This window comes from Zootoca vivipara, chromosome 7 (genome assembly GCF_965207765.1).
Source record: "Zootoca vivipara chromosome 7, rZooViv2.hap1.1, whole genome shotgun sequence".
Lineage (NCBI taxonomy): Eukaryota > Metazoa > Chordata > Lepidosauria > Squamata > Lacertidae > Zootoca > Zootoca vivipara.
The window spans coordinates 39,674,494-39,692,671 of NC_142590.1; the positions used below are offsets into that span (position 1 = coordinate 39,674,494).

At 42.2% G+C, this 18,178-nt stretch overlaps 2 protein-coding genes across 2 annotated transcripts; both read left to right on the top strand.

Annotated features, from left to right (window-relative positions):
• Positions 1-2,401: 2,401 nt before the first annotated feature.
• Positions 2,402-6,230, top strand: MAGOH (mago homolog, exon junction complex subunit). Its single transcript, XM_035122090.3, has 5 exons — positions 2,402-2,517; positions 3,501-3,559; positions 4,270-4,380; positions 4,729-4,811; positions 6,003-6,230. The coding sequence occupies exons 1-5, from the start codon at positions 2,430-2,432 to the stop codon at positions 6,100-6,102; spliced, it is 441 nt and encodes a 146-aa protein (XP_034977981.2). The 5' UTR covers positions 2,402-2,429; the 3' UTR covers positions 6,103-6,230.
• A 2,145-nt stretch (positions 6,231-8,375) lies between these two features.
• Positions 8,376-18,104, top strand: CZIB (CXXC motif containing zinc binding protein). The gene is made up of 8 exons (XM_035122089.3): positions 8,376-8,482; positions 8,581-8,664; positions 10,271-10,327; positions 11,097-11,178; positions 12,763-12,794; positions 14,137-14,214; positions 16,647-16,712; positions 17,713-18,104. The coding sequence occupies exons 1-8, from the start codon at positions 8,477-8,479 to the stop codon at positions 17,788-17,790; spliced, it is 483 nt and encodes a 160-aa protein (XP_034977980.1). The 5' UTR covers positions 8,376-8,476; the 3' UTR covers positions 17,791-18,104.
• Positions 18,105-18,178: the final 74 nt, after the last annotated feature.

Genomic DNA, 18,178 nt, shown 5'->3' on the forward strand with positions numbered 1-18,178 from the left:
CGCTGAAGAAAATATCAAACTGCTCCTTGACAGATTACATACACAAGCCTACACATGGGTTTAGCACAAATAGCTAATTTCAGTATGAACACAAACCTAGGTTAACCATTTGTAGGATGATGTCATTGGCCTAAATTGGGAGCAAGCAGGACTAACGCTTCCACCTTTACAAAAATTATTTGCCTTGATTTATATTTTACATGTCACAGGTGGTTATTTACAAGCTTGTTCTGACTCATGGACTTTAACATCAGAGTCTTCCTCTCATGAAACTAGTCTGTTCTCTCAATACCTGTACTGTACTTTTTAGCTACTTGCAAAGAAAAGCTGCTTAGGCTACACTCCAACATCTATTCACTTAGGAGTAAGTCTCATTGAAGTCAATCATACTTACTTTATTTATTTTTTAAAAAAACCTTTATGCCAGTGCTATTGTTCTAGAAAAAGAGACAGACAACATCAAATGGTATAGCCAACTTCAAAATAATTAGAAAACACTCTTGTTTTCTAATGACATCTATATTTAGTAAAACTTGTTTCTGTCATTTTTTAAAATTGGTTATGGATTTCTTATCATGTGCACATCTGCACTGGGTTTTGTTTTGTTTTTTAAGTATACATATGCCGGGGTAATGGGACCCAGGTGGCGCTGTGGTTAAACCACTGAGCCTAGGGCTTGCTGACCAGAAGGTCGACGGTTTGAATCACTGTGACGGGGTGAGCTCCCGTTGCTTGGTCCCAGCTCCTGCCAACCTAGCAGTTCGAAAGCACGTCAAAATGCAAGTAGATAAATAGGAACCGCTACAGCGGGAAGGTAAACGGCGTTTCCATGTGCTGCTCTGGTTTACCAGAAGCGGCTTTGTCATGCTGGCCACATGACCTGGAAGCTGTACGCCGGCTCCCTCGGCCAATAATGCGAGATGAGCGCGCAACCCCAGAGTCGGTCACGACTGGACCTAATGGTCAGGGGTCCCTTTACCTTTCCTTTATGCCGGGGTAGGGCGACTGTAACACCAGTATAGCTCTCTTCTCTACGTCCCCACACTCCAAATGTGCTATATCTGAACTGCACAATGTGCTTTTGTCTTTCGAGTACGCACTTGGAAGTTTCCCAAGGGATGGAATGGGACATACATTCCTTCATCAATCCCACAAACACACCAAATGGGATTTATAGTTTTGCTGTTCACGGAAATGCTGTGGATTCAATACAAATTCAAGTGTTCCATGCAAATCCTAAATTAATCCAGTTTATACCTACTTGGTGACCCAAAGTCAATGCAATTCCTGGCACCAAGTTTGTTGCTGTACCCTGAAAGACCATAAACAGTTCACACATCCTGGCTGAATAGTGAACAATATACCGTAGTTTACACAATGTCTCAGGACTTCAGTGCCTTTAGCAACTTTGCAGAAACAAGACACCATACAGCCTTCTCCATCGCTGTATCAAGGAGGCACTGGATAAATTTAGGGTTGCTCCTGAGCATGTACCAAACGCCTTCCCGTCCTGCGCAAAAAGGAGAGCACGTCTGAGCATATGTAGGGGGCAGAAGGCTCTTTTCAAAAATAACCACCAGAATTTAAATCGCACCCCCTCGCGGATTTGTAACCTGTCAGGCACTTGCCAATATGAAATTCTGGATAACCGGGCAACCCCAACTGAATCACTGCCAGTTATCTCGTGTTAGGAGGACCTTGCCTAGGTTGGCACCCCATAAATGCTGAAGCTCTTCCCTCGCTCTCTTCTGAGCGTTGCTGGGTATAACCGCAACGTTTAACGGGGCTGGAAAGCGATCGGTAGAAGCATTTCTTCGAAGCAGGACCCCATTCATTATTTTTAATGGGGCTCCCCTTTGCGACGGTGCAATTCACAAATACAGCACGCTAAAATCCTGCTTTGAAATAATAACAACAACAACAATTTGCTTTTTATCGTTGTTAATAACAATTCATCCCCCAAAAGATATAGAATTCCCATACCCTATTTTGCCCTGCAATAAACAAGCAAAAGCAGGGAAAGAGCCCGGAAGCTAGGCAGCCTATATGAAACTATAAATAAGTCTAAACATCGACCTGGGTCTTGGCTCCACTCTACCTAACCTTCGTCATCACTATGGCGAAAGCCCTTTGCACTTTACATTGGAAGTTAAAGCAGCAAGCAGGACATTTAAAGTCGGAAGTGAACATATATATTGACAGCGATGGCGTTCGACTCTATACCTCTTCTATCTCTATGGTTTCTAATCCGCGCGTAAGCGAGTGAGGCCCGCGACAAGCAAAACCTGCCGTGTCCTTGATTCTTCCGTGTGCGCCTGCGCAACCTTTCCCTTCGGTGACGCAAATTTCCCGCGCTCGCTCGCTTGCAAGGAGCTTCCCGTGCGCGGTGCATGCTGGTGTCTCGACGGGCCGGTGGGGCATATGCAGCCATGGCGAGCGATTTCTATTTGCGTTATTACGTTGGGCACAAGGGGAAGTTCGGCCACGAGTTTCTCGAGTTTGAGTTCCGCCCTGACGGTGAGGTTCAGGGTTTCCGCTTGGGGAGGCAGGAGGGGGGCTCGCCGGGGATATGAGGCCTGGCGGGAGGGAGGGGCGAGGGAGAGTTGCACACGGGAGGGAAGAAGGGCCTGAGGAGGGAGAAGAAACCCCCAGGGGGATGGTTAGCATAGAGAGGCAGGAAGGGGGTATTGCTCGTTGAGAAAAGGGAATGGGGTCGGGGGAAATTACCCATTGCTCGAAGAGAGGAAGGTGGCTCCTGGGGAGACCTGCATTCAGTAACAAGAGGGGTTGGTTAGTGGCAGGCTAATATGTGAAACCCTCGGGGGTAAAGTAAGTTACAGTTTTTGACGGAGGGTTTTTGAGAGCTGTCTTTTCCTGCCGGTGCAGGAGTGCTAGAAGAAGATCCTTCTGAGAGCTTATGGTGAGAGGAAAGGAGAGGGAAATTAAAGAGAAAAGTATCCGCTCTGCTGGGAAGGCACTGAAAAGCTGATCGTACACCCCCCCTTTTTTTCCTGTTGGTTGACTGAGGAGGGAGCAAGTCACTCCTTATAGTGATCCAGAACACTTCCCTTTGCCGGGAGCAAACTCTACTTGCGAGTAATGTTCTTTGTGAGCCTGCAGAACTTGGGCAGGCATCTCCAAACTCTGCTCTCCAGATATTTGGGGACTACAATTCCCACCATCCCTGACCACTGGTCCAGTTAGCTAGGGATGATGGGAGTTGTAGTCCCAAAACATCTGGAGGGCCGAGTTTGGGGGTGTCTGATCTGGGATGTGTGGATGCTGAACAGAAAGGGCCTCAGAAACCAGGTGTTTTTAAGTCACTGGGCAACAGTTATCTCCCTGACCTGACTTTCATCCCATTGCCTTCTTTAGCCCCTTCAAGACTTTGCAGGCACAAGTTTAAGGGGGGAAATGTAAATTAAATTAAGCCTAAGTTCTGTATTGCTTTGCTGCTTTGTGTAGTGTAGTGTTGAATGTCATATTATCTCCTTCAACAGGGAAACTGAGATATGCAAACAACAGCAATTATAAAAATGATGTCATGATCAGAAAAGAAGTAAGTTGACTGTGTTTAAATAATTCATAGAATTATTGTGTCCTACAGCGTGAGTTATTTGGGTACCTCACAACACAAATTAAAATATAAGTGTAATTTAAATGTAAGTGTTAAAATCTGGTTAATGCATATTTAATTTAATTTTTATTTATTTAGTTAATAAAAACAAATTAAGCAGGTGGAAAAATCTTGATATCTCTTGTATTTTATCTGTATTTTTGTGATTTAGAGTGGCCAGTGGATGTCTTGAGTTTATATAACTCTGTATTTAATGCAAGCCATTAAATTTGCCTGTTATTTTCTTTTACTACATATCTGATGTTTCCCTTTTTGCTGTATTATTGAAACTTGGACTCAAAATATTAAATTGTAGCTAGCAGAATTTAGCTTTTTGTTTCTCTACATATCTCCACACATCTTAAGTGTATGTATTTGGATAGTAAAAACCTGCAAACTACAAAAAATGCCATAAATAATCTATGTCTGTATCTCAAAAGTATCTAGTATTCACTCTATAAATTTGTTTGCAGATGTTTTGCCCAATATATGCTGAGCTCATTCCAGTGGATAGCGAAGCATGAATTAGTTATTGATCAAAAAAAATTAATACACATACTTCAACAAGAAGGTAGTGGGCAAACGACATACACTTATTTCTGTACTAGACTTTATTTTAAAGTTAAAATGCTACTATTTACATGCTGCTCTAGGCCTACGTACACAAAAGTGTGATGGAAGAGCTAAAGAGGATAATCGATGACAGTGAAATCACGAAAGAAGATGATGCATTATGGCCGCCTCCTGACAGAGTTGGCCGGCAGGTTAGCAAATTCCCGGCTTCCCATATAAATATTTTAAGTTGACAGGGTGTACAGCAGTTAATTTGTACACTTGCAGCTGCTATTTCTGTAAACAGATGGGTAGAAATCTTCTATCTATTTCTAGTGAATAGTATATCTTGTTGGAGTAGATCTTGAAAGATATCTGGGGAAAAGTTACTGGAGGTGGGAACGAGGCATTCATATCTCTCCTCTCTCTCTCTCTCTCTCTCTCTCTCTCTCTCTCTCTCTCTCTCTCTCTCTCTCTCTCTCTCTGTAGGTGTGAAATTGTTATTTTATTATTGATCTTCAAACAGTGCTCTGAAATTATTTATTTATTTATTTTTCCAGGAGCTTGAAATTGTAATTGGTGATGAACACATCTCTTTTACCACATCAAAAATTGGTTCTCTTATTGATGTAAATCAGTCCAAGTAAGTGCTCTTTGACCAGCCACTACAACCATTGTGCTCATTTTGAAGACTATTCACTATGCTAGTTTTGTTAGCGGATTGGGAAGAAGGTGAGGCAGAAGCAGTGCAGCTCTGTCCAGTTGTCTTGCTTAAGATGGCCTCTATAAATGCTGTACCATGTATTTGTGGCCAAGCTGGAAATAGTTATAACATTGATTTTAGGTAAAGGTAAAGGGACTCCTGACCATTAGGTCCTGTTGTGACCGACTCTGGGGTTGCGGCGCTCATCTCGTGTTATTGGCCGAGGGAGCCGGCGTACAGCTTCCAGGTCATGTGGCCAGCATGACCAAGCCGCTTCTGGCGAACCAGAGCAGCCCACGGAAACGCCGTTTACCTTCCCGCTGTAGCAGTACCTATTTATCTACTTGTACTTTGACGTAGTTTCAAACTGCTAGGTTGGCAGGAGCTGGAACCGAGCAAAGGGAGCTCCCCGTCACGGGGATTCAAACCGCCGACCCGATCAGAAAGCCCTAGGCTCTGTGGTTTAACCCACAGCGACACCCGCGTCCCTAATAATTTAGCAACCCTGAAGAACAGCATATATAATTTGTCTCAGCTGTGGCATTGCATTATTTGCTCACTCATTTAACTCATTCTACCCCAAGGACAAACAGAAACTTTCATAAGCGCCCTATTAAAGCCACCTGGTTTATCCCCAGCTGCTAAAAGCCAGCCAAATAAATCTTGCAGGACAGTGGTACCTCGGCTTAAGAACAGCTCTGTTTACGAACTATTCGGTTTACGAACTCTGCAAAACCCGGTTTGTGAACTTTACCTCAGTCTAAGAACGGAAACCGAACAGTGGAAGGGCACCGGTGGCGGGAGGTCTCATTCGGGAAAGCACACCTCCGTGTAAGAATGGTTTCGGTTTAAGACTTCCACAACAGATTAAGCTTGTAAACCACTGTACTACCAAAAGATGCTTGAATTTTGACAAGTGGCTAGGAGATTCTCATACTAAGTTCCTGAAACAGAGTATGATTATGAGTTTGGTCCATAGCTGCCAAGTTTTCGCTTTTTTCGCGAGGAAGCCTATTCAGCATAAGGGAAAATCCCTGTAAAAAAGGGATAACTTGGCAGCTATGGTTTGGTCACATAATATTTTTTTTAAAATATTTAATTTCTCTATTTGTTTTTCCTTTTGCACTTCAGGGATCCAGAAGGTCTAAGAGTGTTTTACTACCTTGTCCAGGACCTCAAGTGTCTCGTCTTCAGTCTCATTGGATTACACTTCAAGATTAAGCCAATTTAAATTGTATGGATTTAAATTTGTACTGTAAAGTTTCTTTCGGTGGGGTCACTTTCCATTCCTTATCTCTCATTGGTTTTATGTGTGTCAGATTTTTTACAGAGTGAATTTAATAAATGCTAAAAACCTTTTTTTCTTTTAATAGAATGTGTTTGTTATCAAGACTAAACTTTTGGGAAAGCATGAAGGTTTTTTAAAAGTATGGCTGGCTTAATTTCTGCTGGTAAGTTAAGAGGGAGGGTCAGCAACACAACAATATGGACATTTTTAAGTATCTGTTAACCCTTTTTAGTGAGGTTTTAATGAGGATTAGATATTTGATATCCCAGTGCAGTATTGAGGCTGATTCTCAGACGCCAACACCATTAATACATGGAAGAGCTGTTTCATACATTGCAATGAATGTATGTCTACTTGCTTTGAAACATTACAGCTGGGAGTAGAATCCCTTCTCCAGAGTTCCAGACAAGTGCAAAAAGAAGAAATTTCCACAGATTGGATAACAATCTCCACTAAAAGATTGTTAAAAGAAGGTGTTTGTTAGGTGCCAAAGGACAATTGATATGAAACCTATCTAAAATAAAAAAATTCCTTCAGTAGCACCTTAAAGACCAACTAAGTTTTTATTTTGGTATGAGCTTTCGTGTGCATGCACACTTCTTCAGATACTGTATCTGAAGAAGTGTGCATGCACACGAAAGCTCATACCAAAATAAAAACTTAGTTGGTCTTTAAGGTGCTACTGAAGGAATTTTTTTATTTTACTTCGATCCAGACCAACACGGCTACCTACCTGTAACATGAAACCTATCTGATACATAACAGGAGCGATGAGCAGTGAAGTCGTCAAGTTTGCTGCTGAAACCAAATTGCTTTGGTATCAGGGTGGTTAAAACAATAAGGGATTGCAGAGAGCTCCAGAAGAATCTCTCCAAATTTGGCAAATGGACAGTTAAATGGCAAGTGCAATTCAGTGTAAGCAAGTGTTACACATTGGGACACACACACAAAAAAAGATTTTGCATATATGCCCATGGACTCTGAAGTGGTGGTTTCTGACCAGGAACAAGAGCTTGTAATTGTAGTGGATATATCAAAGATGTCAACCCAGTGTGCAGCAGCTGTGAAAAAGGTGAATACTATGATAGGAATCATTAGCAGAAGGACTGAAAATAAAACTGCTGTACCAGCCTTATGTGCAAATGCACTTGGACTGTGTGTTACATATGTTTTAAAAATCACCCTTTCCCTTTTGACACTAAGGTTAAAGGTAAAGGACCCCTGGACGGTTAAGTCCAGTCAGAGGCGACTATGGGGTTGTGGCGCAAGTATTGTTAGGGAAGTGGGACTCTGGGGATACTGTAGCGTACACCATGCAAAACATGTATGCAACACTTCTGCCCACATTGTACTCCTTGCAATTGTAGCTGGGGAATGCACTTTCGCAGAGACTTTTGCAGAGACTTCTTATATCTGAAGAGCTAGGAAAGGAGAAAGTGATTTTCTGTACAAGCAGGGTAGCTAAGTCTACAGTATTTTAAGCTGGAAATGTTTTATCATCACTGGATAAATCCTAATATCCTGATGCTAAGTATGTTGCTTTAAAAAAAAAAACCGAATTGAGAAATCAAGTATGCCTAAGAGTTGTAGCTCTATGCAACCACTTGGTAAAGCAAACTGATAATTTATCAGGAACACTGTTCAGGTTTGTGTGGATTATAAAACATCAAAAAGTATTAGCTCATTTGCAGACTATTTTCTGGGTGTTTTTTTTTATTCTTTCATAACCCTCCACCTCAAAAAATGCAAAAGTAAAAACAAGACTTGAATCTTACAGGAAAATGCACTGCAGAGTGGGGGTTGTTTTACAATACCAAAAAAAAAGTTTTAAATGTGCTGCAAATGTAAATACAGGTGACTAAATTTATGCTGGGGTTACTGTCCGGGGATAGCGCCTAAAGCCAAAATCGCTATACTGTAGTCAAAACACATTGGGTTCAGTGGTGGGCTGCGTGTAGGCAAGTGCTTTTAAAACACAAGCACCGCATCCTTGTTTCCTGGACGCCTCCTAAGGATAGGCTGGCTAATGGATTGACTATCTAGTTTAGCTGAGAGGCAGCCATCTTGAGTAAGGGCAAGTCCCAGCTTCGGCGCTGTTTACAGACGAATAGGACTGGGCAACACGGAGGCGCAAGAAAACGGCAAGGTATTAAGTCTCGCGAGGTTTGATTCACAGCGGCCCCGCCCTCTGAGAGGCGCTGGGTCTGCAGAGCCCCCAGAGCTCCCGTGTGATCCTGCAAGTGCCCGTGTTTGGGAAGCGAAGCAGGCTCGCCCGCCTCCGAAGCTTTCCTCTGGCCACCTGCTGCACTTTGAGGCAATGGGGGTAAGTGAAAGCTTCACCTGTGCAAAGACGGCGTGAGTTGGGGCTGGGGCTGGGAATGCCTCGAGGACATGAGCTGACACGGTGACTTCTCTTTGCAGAAGATCGGGCTGCAGCTCAAAGCCACTTTGGAAAATATTACAAATCTCAGGCCGGTGGGAGAGGATTTTCGATGGTACTTGAAGGTAGGACGCCTTCGACGGATGTTGCCTGTGCACGCTACACACACACACACACACACACACGCTCCATGCACTTAGTTTGCAATGACAATATTTCCTTGTACTGTATTGCTATTAACTTGCACGTCGATGTTGTTGCTACTGGTTGATGGATTTCTTCTTCGTTTATTCTGAAACATTAAAACCGCATTAAATTTAGCAGTGTTAAAAGTGGCAGGGAATGTTGTTATTACACGACCTAAAGTGGGATTTGCTGGCTCTTGGTACATTGTAAGTCTTTGCAAGAGTGCCTTTCTCTCCTCACTAACCACAGCCAGTATCCCAGACTTCTGGGATTAGGGATCATTTTATTAAATCAGTGGAAATTGTTTCATAGTCTCCCTAGGGGCCCCAACACTAATGCTAACAATTACTGCTATAGACCTTTTATTTCTACAATTTGTCATCATTGCATTGTGTACTATGTTCATCTACTATGTTCTTTTTTGCTATCTTATTGCTCTTTATTGGCATTTCTGCCATGCAATTGGCAACTGGCATGCTTTCAAATGAATATGCAAACAATGCACTCTCATGCTGCTCCACCACACCTATGGGTCCTGTGCACTTACTGTTGGAAACTCAGTGGGACTCATTTCTGAATAATCATACCTATGATTGTGTTGTCTGCTATATAAATGGTGTAGTCATGATTATAGTGAAAGTGCACACTAACAGGCTTGGACCAATGTAGGCTGCAGCAAATGCAGTTGTATGTCATTTCTGCAACGTGAGGGTGGAAATTCCGTCCTTGTGCACCACAGTAGCACATTTTTCTTCTATAATCACTCCAGGAAGCCTCTCATATCTGTGAGGCTGCTTTTGTGCTATATCTGGGGCTAATTTCTGACAATTGAAAGTTGTTGGTTTAAGTTGTTGTGGACTTCTTTTTCATGGGAGTGCTACTTCTGTGATTTGTGTCCATTGCATACCTTTGTTTTTTTAATCTTAACATTGTTATTACGGTATTTTTTATTTTTTATTTTAAAAAGATTTTTATTTCGATTCTTTAAAACATTACAAAATATAACAAAAACAAAGGATTTACATAATATAAAAAAACAGAAAAAATATGAAAATACCAAAAACAAAACATGAAAATAAATATTCAAAATAAAGCTTCATCTAAACTTATACTCAACACAATACATATTAAATGATAGATAAAAGGTTTAAATCAAGATGAAATCAGAATGTGAAAATTTTTAAAAGAAAACAAGGAAAAAAGAAAGAAAATGGGAAAAAAAATTAAATACTTCCGATTGTTCACATATTGCTTCCTCTAACTTTCACCCCTCTTAACTCGCTTTCTTAAATTCCTTTAATTAAACCACCTATCACAGGTGTACCATCTTCTTTTATCTAACAAGTATCTCTCTTTATACGTTACTTAAGCAAATCACCAGATCAGTTTTAATACCTTCTTTCTTCAGGTAGTCCTCTACCACTTTCCACTCGTTTTGAATTTTTTGTTTGGGGATATTCCTTACGGTATTTTTTGTTTACCTGTTCTGCTGTTGACTCCTCTAAGCGTCTCATTGTTTGCATCTGGTTTTCTTTTCTTTTTCAGTTGAAGTGTGGAAACTGTGCTGAGGTTTCAGAAAAATGGCAATATCTACGATTAATGGTAGGTCTCAGAACTACAACACAAGCATGCTAAGTTATCCATTTGTTGTCTGTGTGACATAGATCTACATTTGTCTCAAATTATGCTGGAATATGATAAAGTTACTTCTGGAAAACTGATTATATATAAGTCTTCCTCAGTGGCAAGTCTGAACAAACAGCTTCAGCCTGAATCTAGAAGGAGCCCTTGGGAGGTGTGATCTTCATAAATATAAAAAATGTATAATTGTTACCCATTTATATAAGAGGGTATCCAACGCTACAGCTCCACTGTAGCAACAGATTTACATGCGTGCAACAGAGCTTTCTCTTCCTCTCTTGCTCTTCCAGCCCCTCATGCTGCTTTAGTCTGCTTTAGAGTAGATCTTTGGAGCACATGAGGATGAGAGGAAATAGAAATCAAGTCAATGCTGTGGAAGCCAACTGGCCTGGCATTGTATATAGCCCATAGCTTATATGTTCAAAAAATCTTCTGCAAATTAACTGCATGCATGTGGAAGCTTAACATCCCCTCCAACACACAGGGAAATGGACTTTTGTTATATGTGCAAGGTGGACTGGAGTTGAAACAAAGAAACAAACATCAATGGGTTATTTTTTAGGCATTTTCTCAGGTAATTGCAGATGTTTAGGCTACAGTTCCATCGGCCCTAGCTAACACCTTACAGCATTAGGATTAGCCATTCTTGCTGGGGGAAATAACTTTGTTTCCTGATGTCTCTTCTCTAAACTGCCTTGATGTTGATGCCTCCCTTTGACATTTTGTTTAGGACAGCCACCCTCTCAAAGGAGGCAGGGGAAGTGCCACAATGGTTCAGAAATGCAAACTGTGCTCCCGAGAAAACTCCATAGGTAAGCCTATTCATGCGCCTCCATGCCAAAGGCACAAAGAAGCCGAAAACGTGATTCTCTGCAGGCTGTGGGACCTAGTTAGATTTTCAAAATGGAGGGCAGAATATACTAAATTAGAGGGATATCTTCTAAGAAAATACAATTGGGGGGTAATATTCCCTCAAAGCCAGGGACTATTTAGTGCGATCTTTCCAAGCTGGAACAAGTGCCATTCCATTTATGCTAACCTTATAAGGATTTTCACTTCTGTTGTGTAGTGTCTCTATTAAAATCATCCTTACCATGCAGCCTCTGCCTCCAGCATTGCTGGTTCCATTTGCTTTACGCTGTATTTGAGCCTAGTTGTCTATTCCTCCCTTGTTCCTATTTTTGAATGCACTTCTATTCCGCCGCCCCCCTCGCTCCTCACCCCCTTTCAGGTGGACTTCTATTATTATTATTATTATCATCAACATTTTCTCACTGACATTGCAGTATTGCCATGCTACAAGCTCAATTGTATGACATCCAAGGGGCAAAGGGGAAGTAGGCAAGAAACGCTGTCCCATAAGGGCACTGTGTGCAGCCTGTGGAAAACAGCCAGACCCACTTTGTGTCATTCCCAGCCACACACATTTTTTTGTACCCTGACAAGCTAAAGTCCCATGAAGTTTGCCTATTTCTGACAGGGGCGCTGGGCATGCCAGCAATGATGTTTGCAGTACAGATAGTAAACGCTCAGTTAAATGCTGAAGGAGTGTGTAATTGGAACTGACAATAAACAGCAAATGACTGCAAGGCCCAAGTGACCTAAGTGCTGCACAACTAGCCAGAACTTACTGTTTGGCATAATAATGCTCAGCATTCGTTCCAGTGCAGGTTTTACCATACAGTTCTATATATGTCTACTCAGAAGTGAGTTCGATAGGGCTTGCTCCTAGGTAAGTATGTATAAGATTGCACCCTTTCCCCCCATTTATTTGTTCACATTCTGTTTTTGAATGGGCCAAATGTGAAGTAGCTAAGCGGATTTGTTTGTTTTTGTGTGTGTGTGTGTGTGTGTGTGTGTGTGTGTATATATTCCACTGATTTCCCCCCCCCCATTTAAACTAAGATTTGCAATCATCCTGCCAAACTGTTGCAATTTTTTCTCTCCCTTAGGAAACTTGCCATTCTCAGAAAGGGAGAGAATGGTTTTCCAACAGAACAAGCCAATGGCCTCTCCCCCGATGCTGGGCTGGGAAGTGGTGGTGGGTTGAGCGGAGGAGCCCCTCCACTCTGCTTTACTAGCTAAAAAAACATCTATAGTTACAGGGTATGTGGGCATCCTCACTGGCAGGAGGGGGAATTAGGATCGCACCATAAATGGCTCAGGTTGCAGTCCTAAACTCGCTTTCCAGAATTCAGTAGAACTTACTTCTGGGTAGACATGGTTAGGAGTACACAGCTACATGTCATCTGCTTTTTTCTCCTTTCCCCGATTTATAAGTGGAGACATCTGGTTTTCAAAACTAGTCGATACCAAAGGAAATGATGCACACATTGCGATTTCCACTGTTCTTTCATAGATGTGCTTCATTGCTATGTATTTTCCACTTCTTTCAGATATCTTAAGTCACACAATGAAGCCTTACAATGTAAGTTTTGTTGTATTTGTGTTATTGTGAGTGTGGTATACTGGTCTTACTGGGCTTGATCCACACAGCCACAGTTTTGAACGACTCTCTGCATGTGGCTAGAACTATAAATGGGAGATAAACACGAGTACCTGGATTTACATATGGGTAAAGCCCGTATGGGTGGACCCAGGTGGTGCTGTGGGTTAAACCACTGAGCCTAGGGCTTGCTGATCAGAAGGTCGGCGGTTCGAATCCCTGTGATGGGGTGAGCTCCCGTTGCTTGGTCCCAGCTCCTGCCAACCTAGCAGTTTGAAATTACGTCAAAATGCAAGTAGATAAATAGGAATTGCTACAGCGGGAAGGTAAACGGCGTTTCCATGTGCTGCTCTGGTTTGCCAGAAGCAGCTTTGTCATGCTGGCCACATGACCTGGAAGCTATACGCCGGCTCCCTCGGCCAATAATGCGAGATGAGCGCGCAACCCCAGAGTCGGTCACGACTGGACCTAATGGTCAGGGGTCCCTTAACCTTTAAAGCCCATATGATTCCCCATTGTAAGCCTCCCTGACAATTTTGTTAGAGAACCAAGCAAATGATGATGGATATTAATTATTCATATTGTGTTGATATTCTGTCTGCACATGGAAAGCTGAGTGGCGGATATGTTCTTGTTTTCCATGTGTAGTGAGATCCCCTTAGAGTTGTACATGTGGAACAATTCTGCAGTGTAAGGAAGGGAATTGGGCAGATTAATTTAGTCTTCAATCCTAGAAACACCTGGAAATCCTAGAAACACCTTGAACTTGGAACTTACTTCTGAGTAGCTATGCCTAGAATTGCATTGTAGGTGATTCAGTCGCAGGACCTTCCCAAATGTTTGTATTTTTGCTACTCTAGGATAGAGAGGGAAAATATTTGTGCTGCTTTACATGAAAGCATTATTTGAGCATGCAGAACCCTACAGAAATGTAGTGGTACATTCGGAGGATACTTCAAATCCATTGGATAGGAAGATGTAGTTAGGATTGTTGTTTTTTATTAATTTGTCCTACTCAATGCATGCTTGATTCAACAGATATTTGATTGTTGATTATTTAGCTGCAGACTGTAGCTTAAAATGAGTTTCAGTGTTCAAGGTAGAATGTACATTTTCTTTTACCTTTTTGAATAACACTTGAATGTTTGTTTTTCTACTTTTCCTGGGAGATGGAAACTATTCATGGAGATCAACAAGCATTCCTAAGTAACTATTAGTGTTAGAATCATTGCAGTATTTTGTATCTTTATGGGATATGATAATTTTAGAAATTTTATGTTCTGCCTATTTTTATTCCTCTGATGTTACTTTGGCTTCATCCTAGGCTGAAGACAATGAGACATTTAAGACTATAGTGGAGTTTGAGTGCCGTGGCCTTGAACCAGTGGACTTTCAACCACAGGCAAGTTCTCATGAATGTTCTGCCGAGCATGAACCCTAAATTATAATTTAACTTGCTTTTCAGTAAATAGTCCCTTTGGGACCTAGTAACACAACCAGGAGGCAAGAGACAGGTGGTGATTTCCTAGATACTGTATATTCCAGCGTATAAGACGGCTTTTTAACCCAGGAAAATCTTTTCAAAAGTTGGGGAGCCATCTTATATGCCAGTTACAAAAATCTGTGGGCGCTGCATACAGTGGGGGACCTCAAAAACGGCCGCGGCCACATCCCCGCCGTGTGCAGTGACCGTATGAACGCGAAGAAGCGTGCTTGGGAGAGGGCTGCTCCCCGCCGGGGCGAACGGCTCCCTCATGGCTTCGCGACCCGGGTCAGCTCAGAAATACAGTTTTGTATATTTCATTGGTGTCAAACTGCCGCCTCTTCTCTCTTTGTCAGCGCATAGCGAAGGGATCTCTCCCTCTCTCGGCTCTCCTCTCTATGGCTTTTCCCTTTTCGCTGGCTCTCCCGGCCTCGATTCTCTGCCTCTCTATCTCTCTCCTCTCTATGGCTTCTTTTCCCCTCAATTCTCTGCCCCTCTATCTCTCTCTCCTCTCTGTGGCTTCTTTTCCCCTCAATTCTCTGCCTCTCTCTCCTCTCTCTGGCTTCTTTTCCCCTCTCAATAACTAAAAAAACCCCAAAATCCACCATTTCCCCTGCTGCAGACTTGAGTGCTGGAGAAGACAGCCTCCCCTCCCTGGCGAGTATATCCCAAACTCTATATTTTAACTTGAAAATTAGGGGGTTGTCTTATATGCCCAGTTGCCTTATACGCCGGAATATACGGTATGTATTTCTTGATAAAGTGATATGTGCAATAGGTACATTTACAAGCTATTGAGCAGGATTCCAGCAACAGAGGAAGCTCACACAAGGACTTCTGCTAGCACAACTGGACTCTTCCCCCCCCCCCATGGAGAGGGTTGGGGAATCCCCGGAACAGAGTGGAGGGGGGGGGGAGAGGGCAGATCGTTCAGTTAGGCAAGCATAAATGCTTCTGCTGATAGAGCAAACTGATTAGTGCTTCCTTGAATTCCTCCCAGTACAGTACATTCTGGAAATCCTGAAATTATGTGGCACCCAAAATCCTATGAATTTTCAGCATGCAGCAGGTGGTAGGAAATTCTGAGACTGGATAAGGGAGAATGAGCACAGAGACTCCACATGTTCATGTAGACATACGTTCTAGCTTTTTATCCGCACAGGCCACAGACCTTGCAAGGTCAGTGGCCCTGAATAGTATAAGGCAGGGGGCAGCTGGCCTATTCAAGACACTCTAGCAAAAATTTCAGTTCTCAACTAAACAAAATACAGTGGTGCCTTGACTTACGAATTTAATCCATTCCGAAGGCACCTTTGTCGGTCGAAAAATTTGTAAGTCGAAAAACGACATTGGAAACGTGATTTCCCATAGGAATGCATTGGAAACGGAAAAATTCGTAAGTCGAAGCAACTCTATCTAAAAATTCGTAAGTTAAAAAATCCCTATCTAAAACCGCCGCGGTTTCCTTTCAGTTGTCGAGACATTCGTAAGTGCGCGACCATTACCCCTATTCGTAAGTCAAAAAATTCGGTTGTCGAGTCGTTCGTAAGTCGAGGTACCACTGTACTGTGTTTGGATCTCTTTATAAAATCTTACATAATACAAAGACTTAAGATTTCTTGTAGCACAGAGCATCTTTACGCAATAAACACTTAAGCTGTGCTGCAGTAAATCTGTTAGGGCTGAATCCAGTGCTAGTCATAGATGTAGACTTAAGTTACCGTAGGTTCATCCTTGTCAGGATGAGCAAAACTTAGGTGTGGGATTTAGACTTCAAGGTGCCACAAGAGTCTACTTTCTGCTGCGACAGATCAGCAGGTAGCAAACTGCCTTATATCAAGTCAGACCATTGGTTTCTCTAGCTCAGTGCTGCTGGCACTGGCAGGGGCCCTTCCAGGGTTTCAGCATGGAGCCTTTTCAAAGCCTTCCCTAGACATGCCAGGAATTAAACCGGGACCACCTTCATGTAACACAGCTACTGAACCAATGAGCAATGGTCCTTCCCATACAGCTGTCCCCACGGGTGGCATCTCAGCTATGTTTCCAAGAATACAGATGTGGCGGAGGAATGTATAGTTCTATATAGATCTATATCAGGCATAGGCAAACTCGGCCCTCCAGGTGTTTTGAGACTACTATTCCCATCATCCTTGACCACTGGTCCTGTTAGCTAGGGGTGATGGGAGTTGTAGTCTGAAAACATTTGGAGGGCAGAGTTTGCCTATGCCTGATCTATATAGTTATGTATAGATCTCCTTGTCACACAGGAGAGTTCCTTTGCTGTTTCTTTCCACCTGTACTGTTCCAGATATATATATATGGCTGTATGCTAAAGAGATTTCTGTTTATAGGCTGGGTTTTCTGCAGAAGGCGCAGAATCTGGCACACGTTTTGATGAGATCAACTTGTTGGAAAAGGTACTGTCTCTGAAAAGAATATCTATTAAAATAACCTCATAGTCCATGACACCTTCTACCCACCCAAACAGACTTCAGTTTGAAAAGTTAGCCCCGCATTCTGATATTATATGTATCCACCACTATAAAGTTTTGGGGGCCAGAAGAGATTATCCTGCTTGCTTAGTGCTAAACAGGGGAGGGCTCACAAGTAAAGGCAGGATAACTTTCTTGAATCAAGCCTCTCATCTGACAGGTTCTGGGTGGCCATCTCTCTTCTTTGGGCTTTGTGGTTCTCAATATTCCTTTTACCTTCTGGCAGCCAAACTAGATGTCATGTTAATGGAAATAAAGGGCATCTTTTAATTACAGAAATAGCAGCTGGAATGATACCAGGGCAGCCTCAAAATTTCTGGGAAGGGGTGTGTGAGCTCTTTCTCTCACAACCACAATATCAGCAAGAATACCTTTCTAACACTGCTATTTATGTACCAAAGAAAGCTCGCATGGGAGCGGCATGAGCAGCTCCAGAGAAACTCCAACCTTGTGGTAGTATAATGTAGGGACAGGTGCAGCCCTGGAGTATTTAATATATGCAAAAATACAAGAACTGGGAATACAAATTCAGATGGACTTCAGTGTTGTTCTCTGGTGTTAGATGGTGTCAGGTAAACTCTTGGAAAACTCAGGCTAGTAAATATTCACTCATAGCCTTCCTCAGCTGTGAGCAGCAGTGTCTGGATCAGCTCCATTTCTTGGCACAAAGAGCAGTCTGTCTGGTGACCCACCAATTAGCTCAACCAATTTAATCCGTTCAACCAGGGGAGACGGCAAGTCTGTCTATTAGCAAGACTGTGGACTTCACACACACAAAATCTCCTTATGCTAAAAATGTTCAGCTTGAAGCTAATTTTTTAAAACATATTAGGGTTGCAAGGAAGTTCATAATGTGCCTGAAATTCATGCTGGACTCCTAAGCAGAGAATTCTAAAATTGTAATGTTGTGTATTTAACTCCACAGGACTGGAATGACTATGATGAAAAAATAAAGGAATCTGTTGGCATCTATGAAGTGACACATAGGTTTGTCAAATGTTGAAGCTTTTGTTTTGTGTGGGATCATTTTCTATGTGGCCATGTTTAAATTGTGTTTACAGAACCTAGAATAAAAGTTATACTTTCTGCAGGATTTATTTTTCAACACTTGTGGGCTTAACTTTTTTATTACACCAAAGTCTAAAGAGGTTTTTATCATGCTTACAGTTAAGTTAATGCTGGAATTGCCTCTTCAAAGCATTTGATTAATGTTTATTCATGTTAAGGCACAAGAGCTTTCATAGGAGGGTGGGAAAGATGCTTGCTCACCTATTGTAATAACTATTATTGTCATTAAAGTTCTTGGCTTCTCTCACATTTATGTATAATTGCAAGTGCCTTATACCTAGAAATGTATTTTGAAATCTTAAGAAGCTATTGGATATATCTAC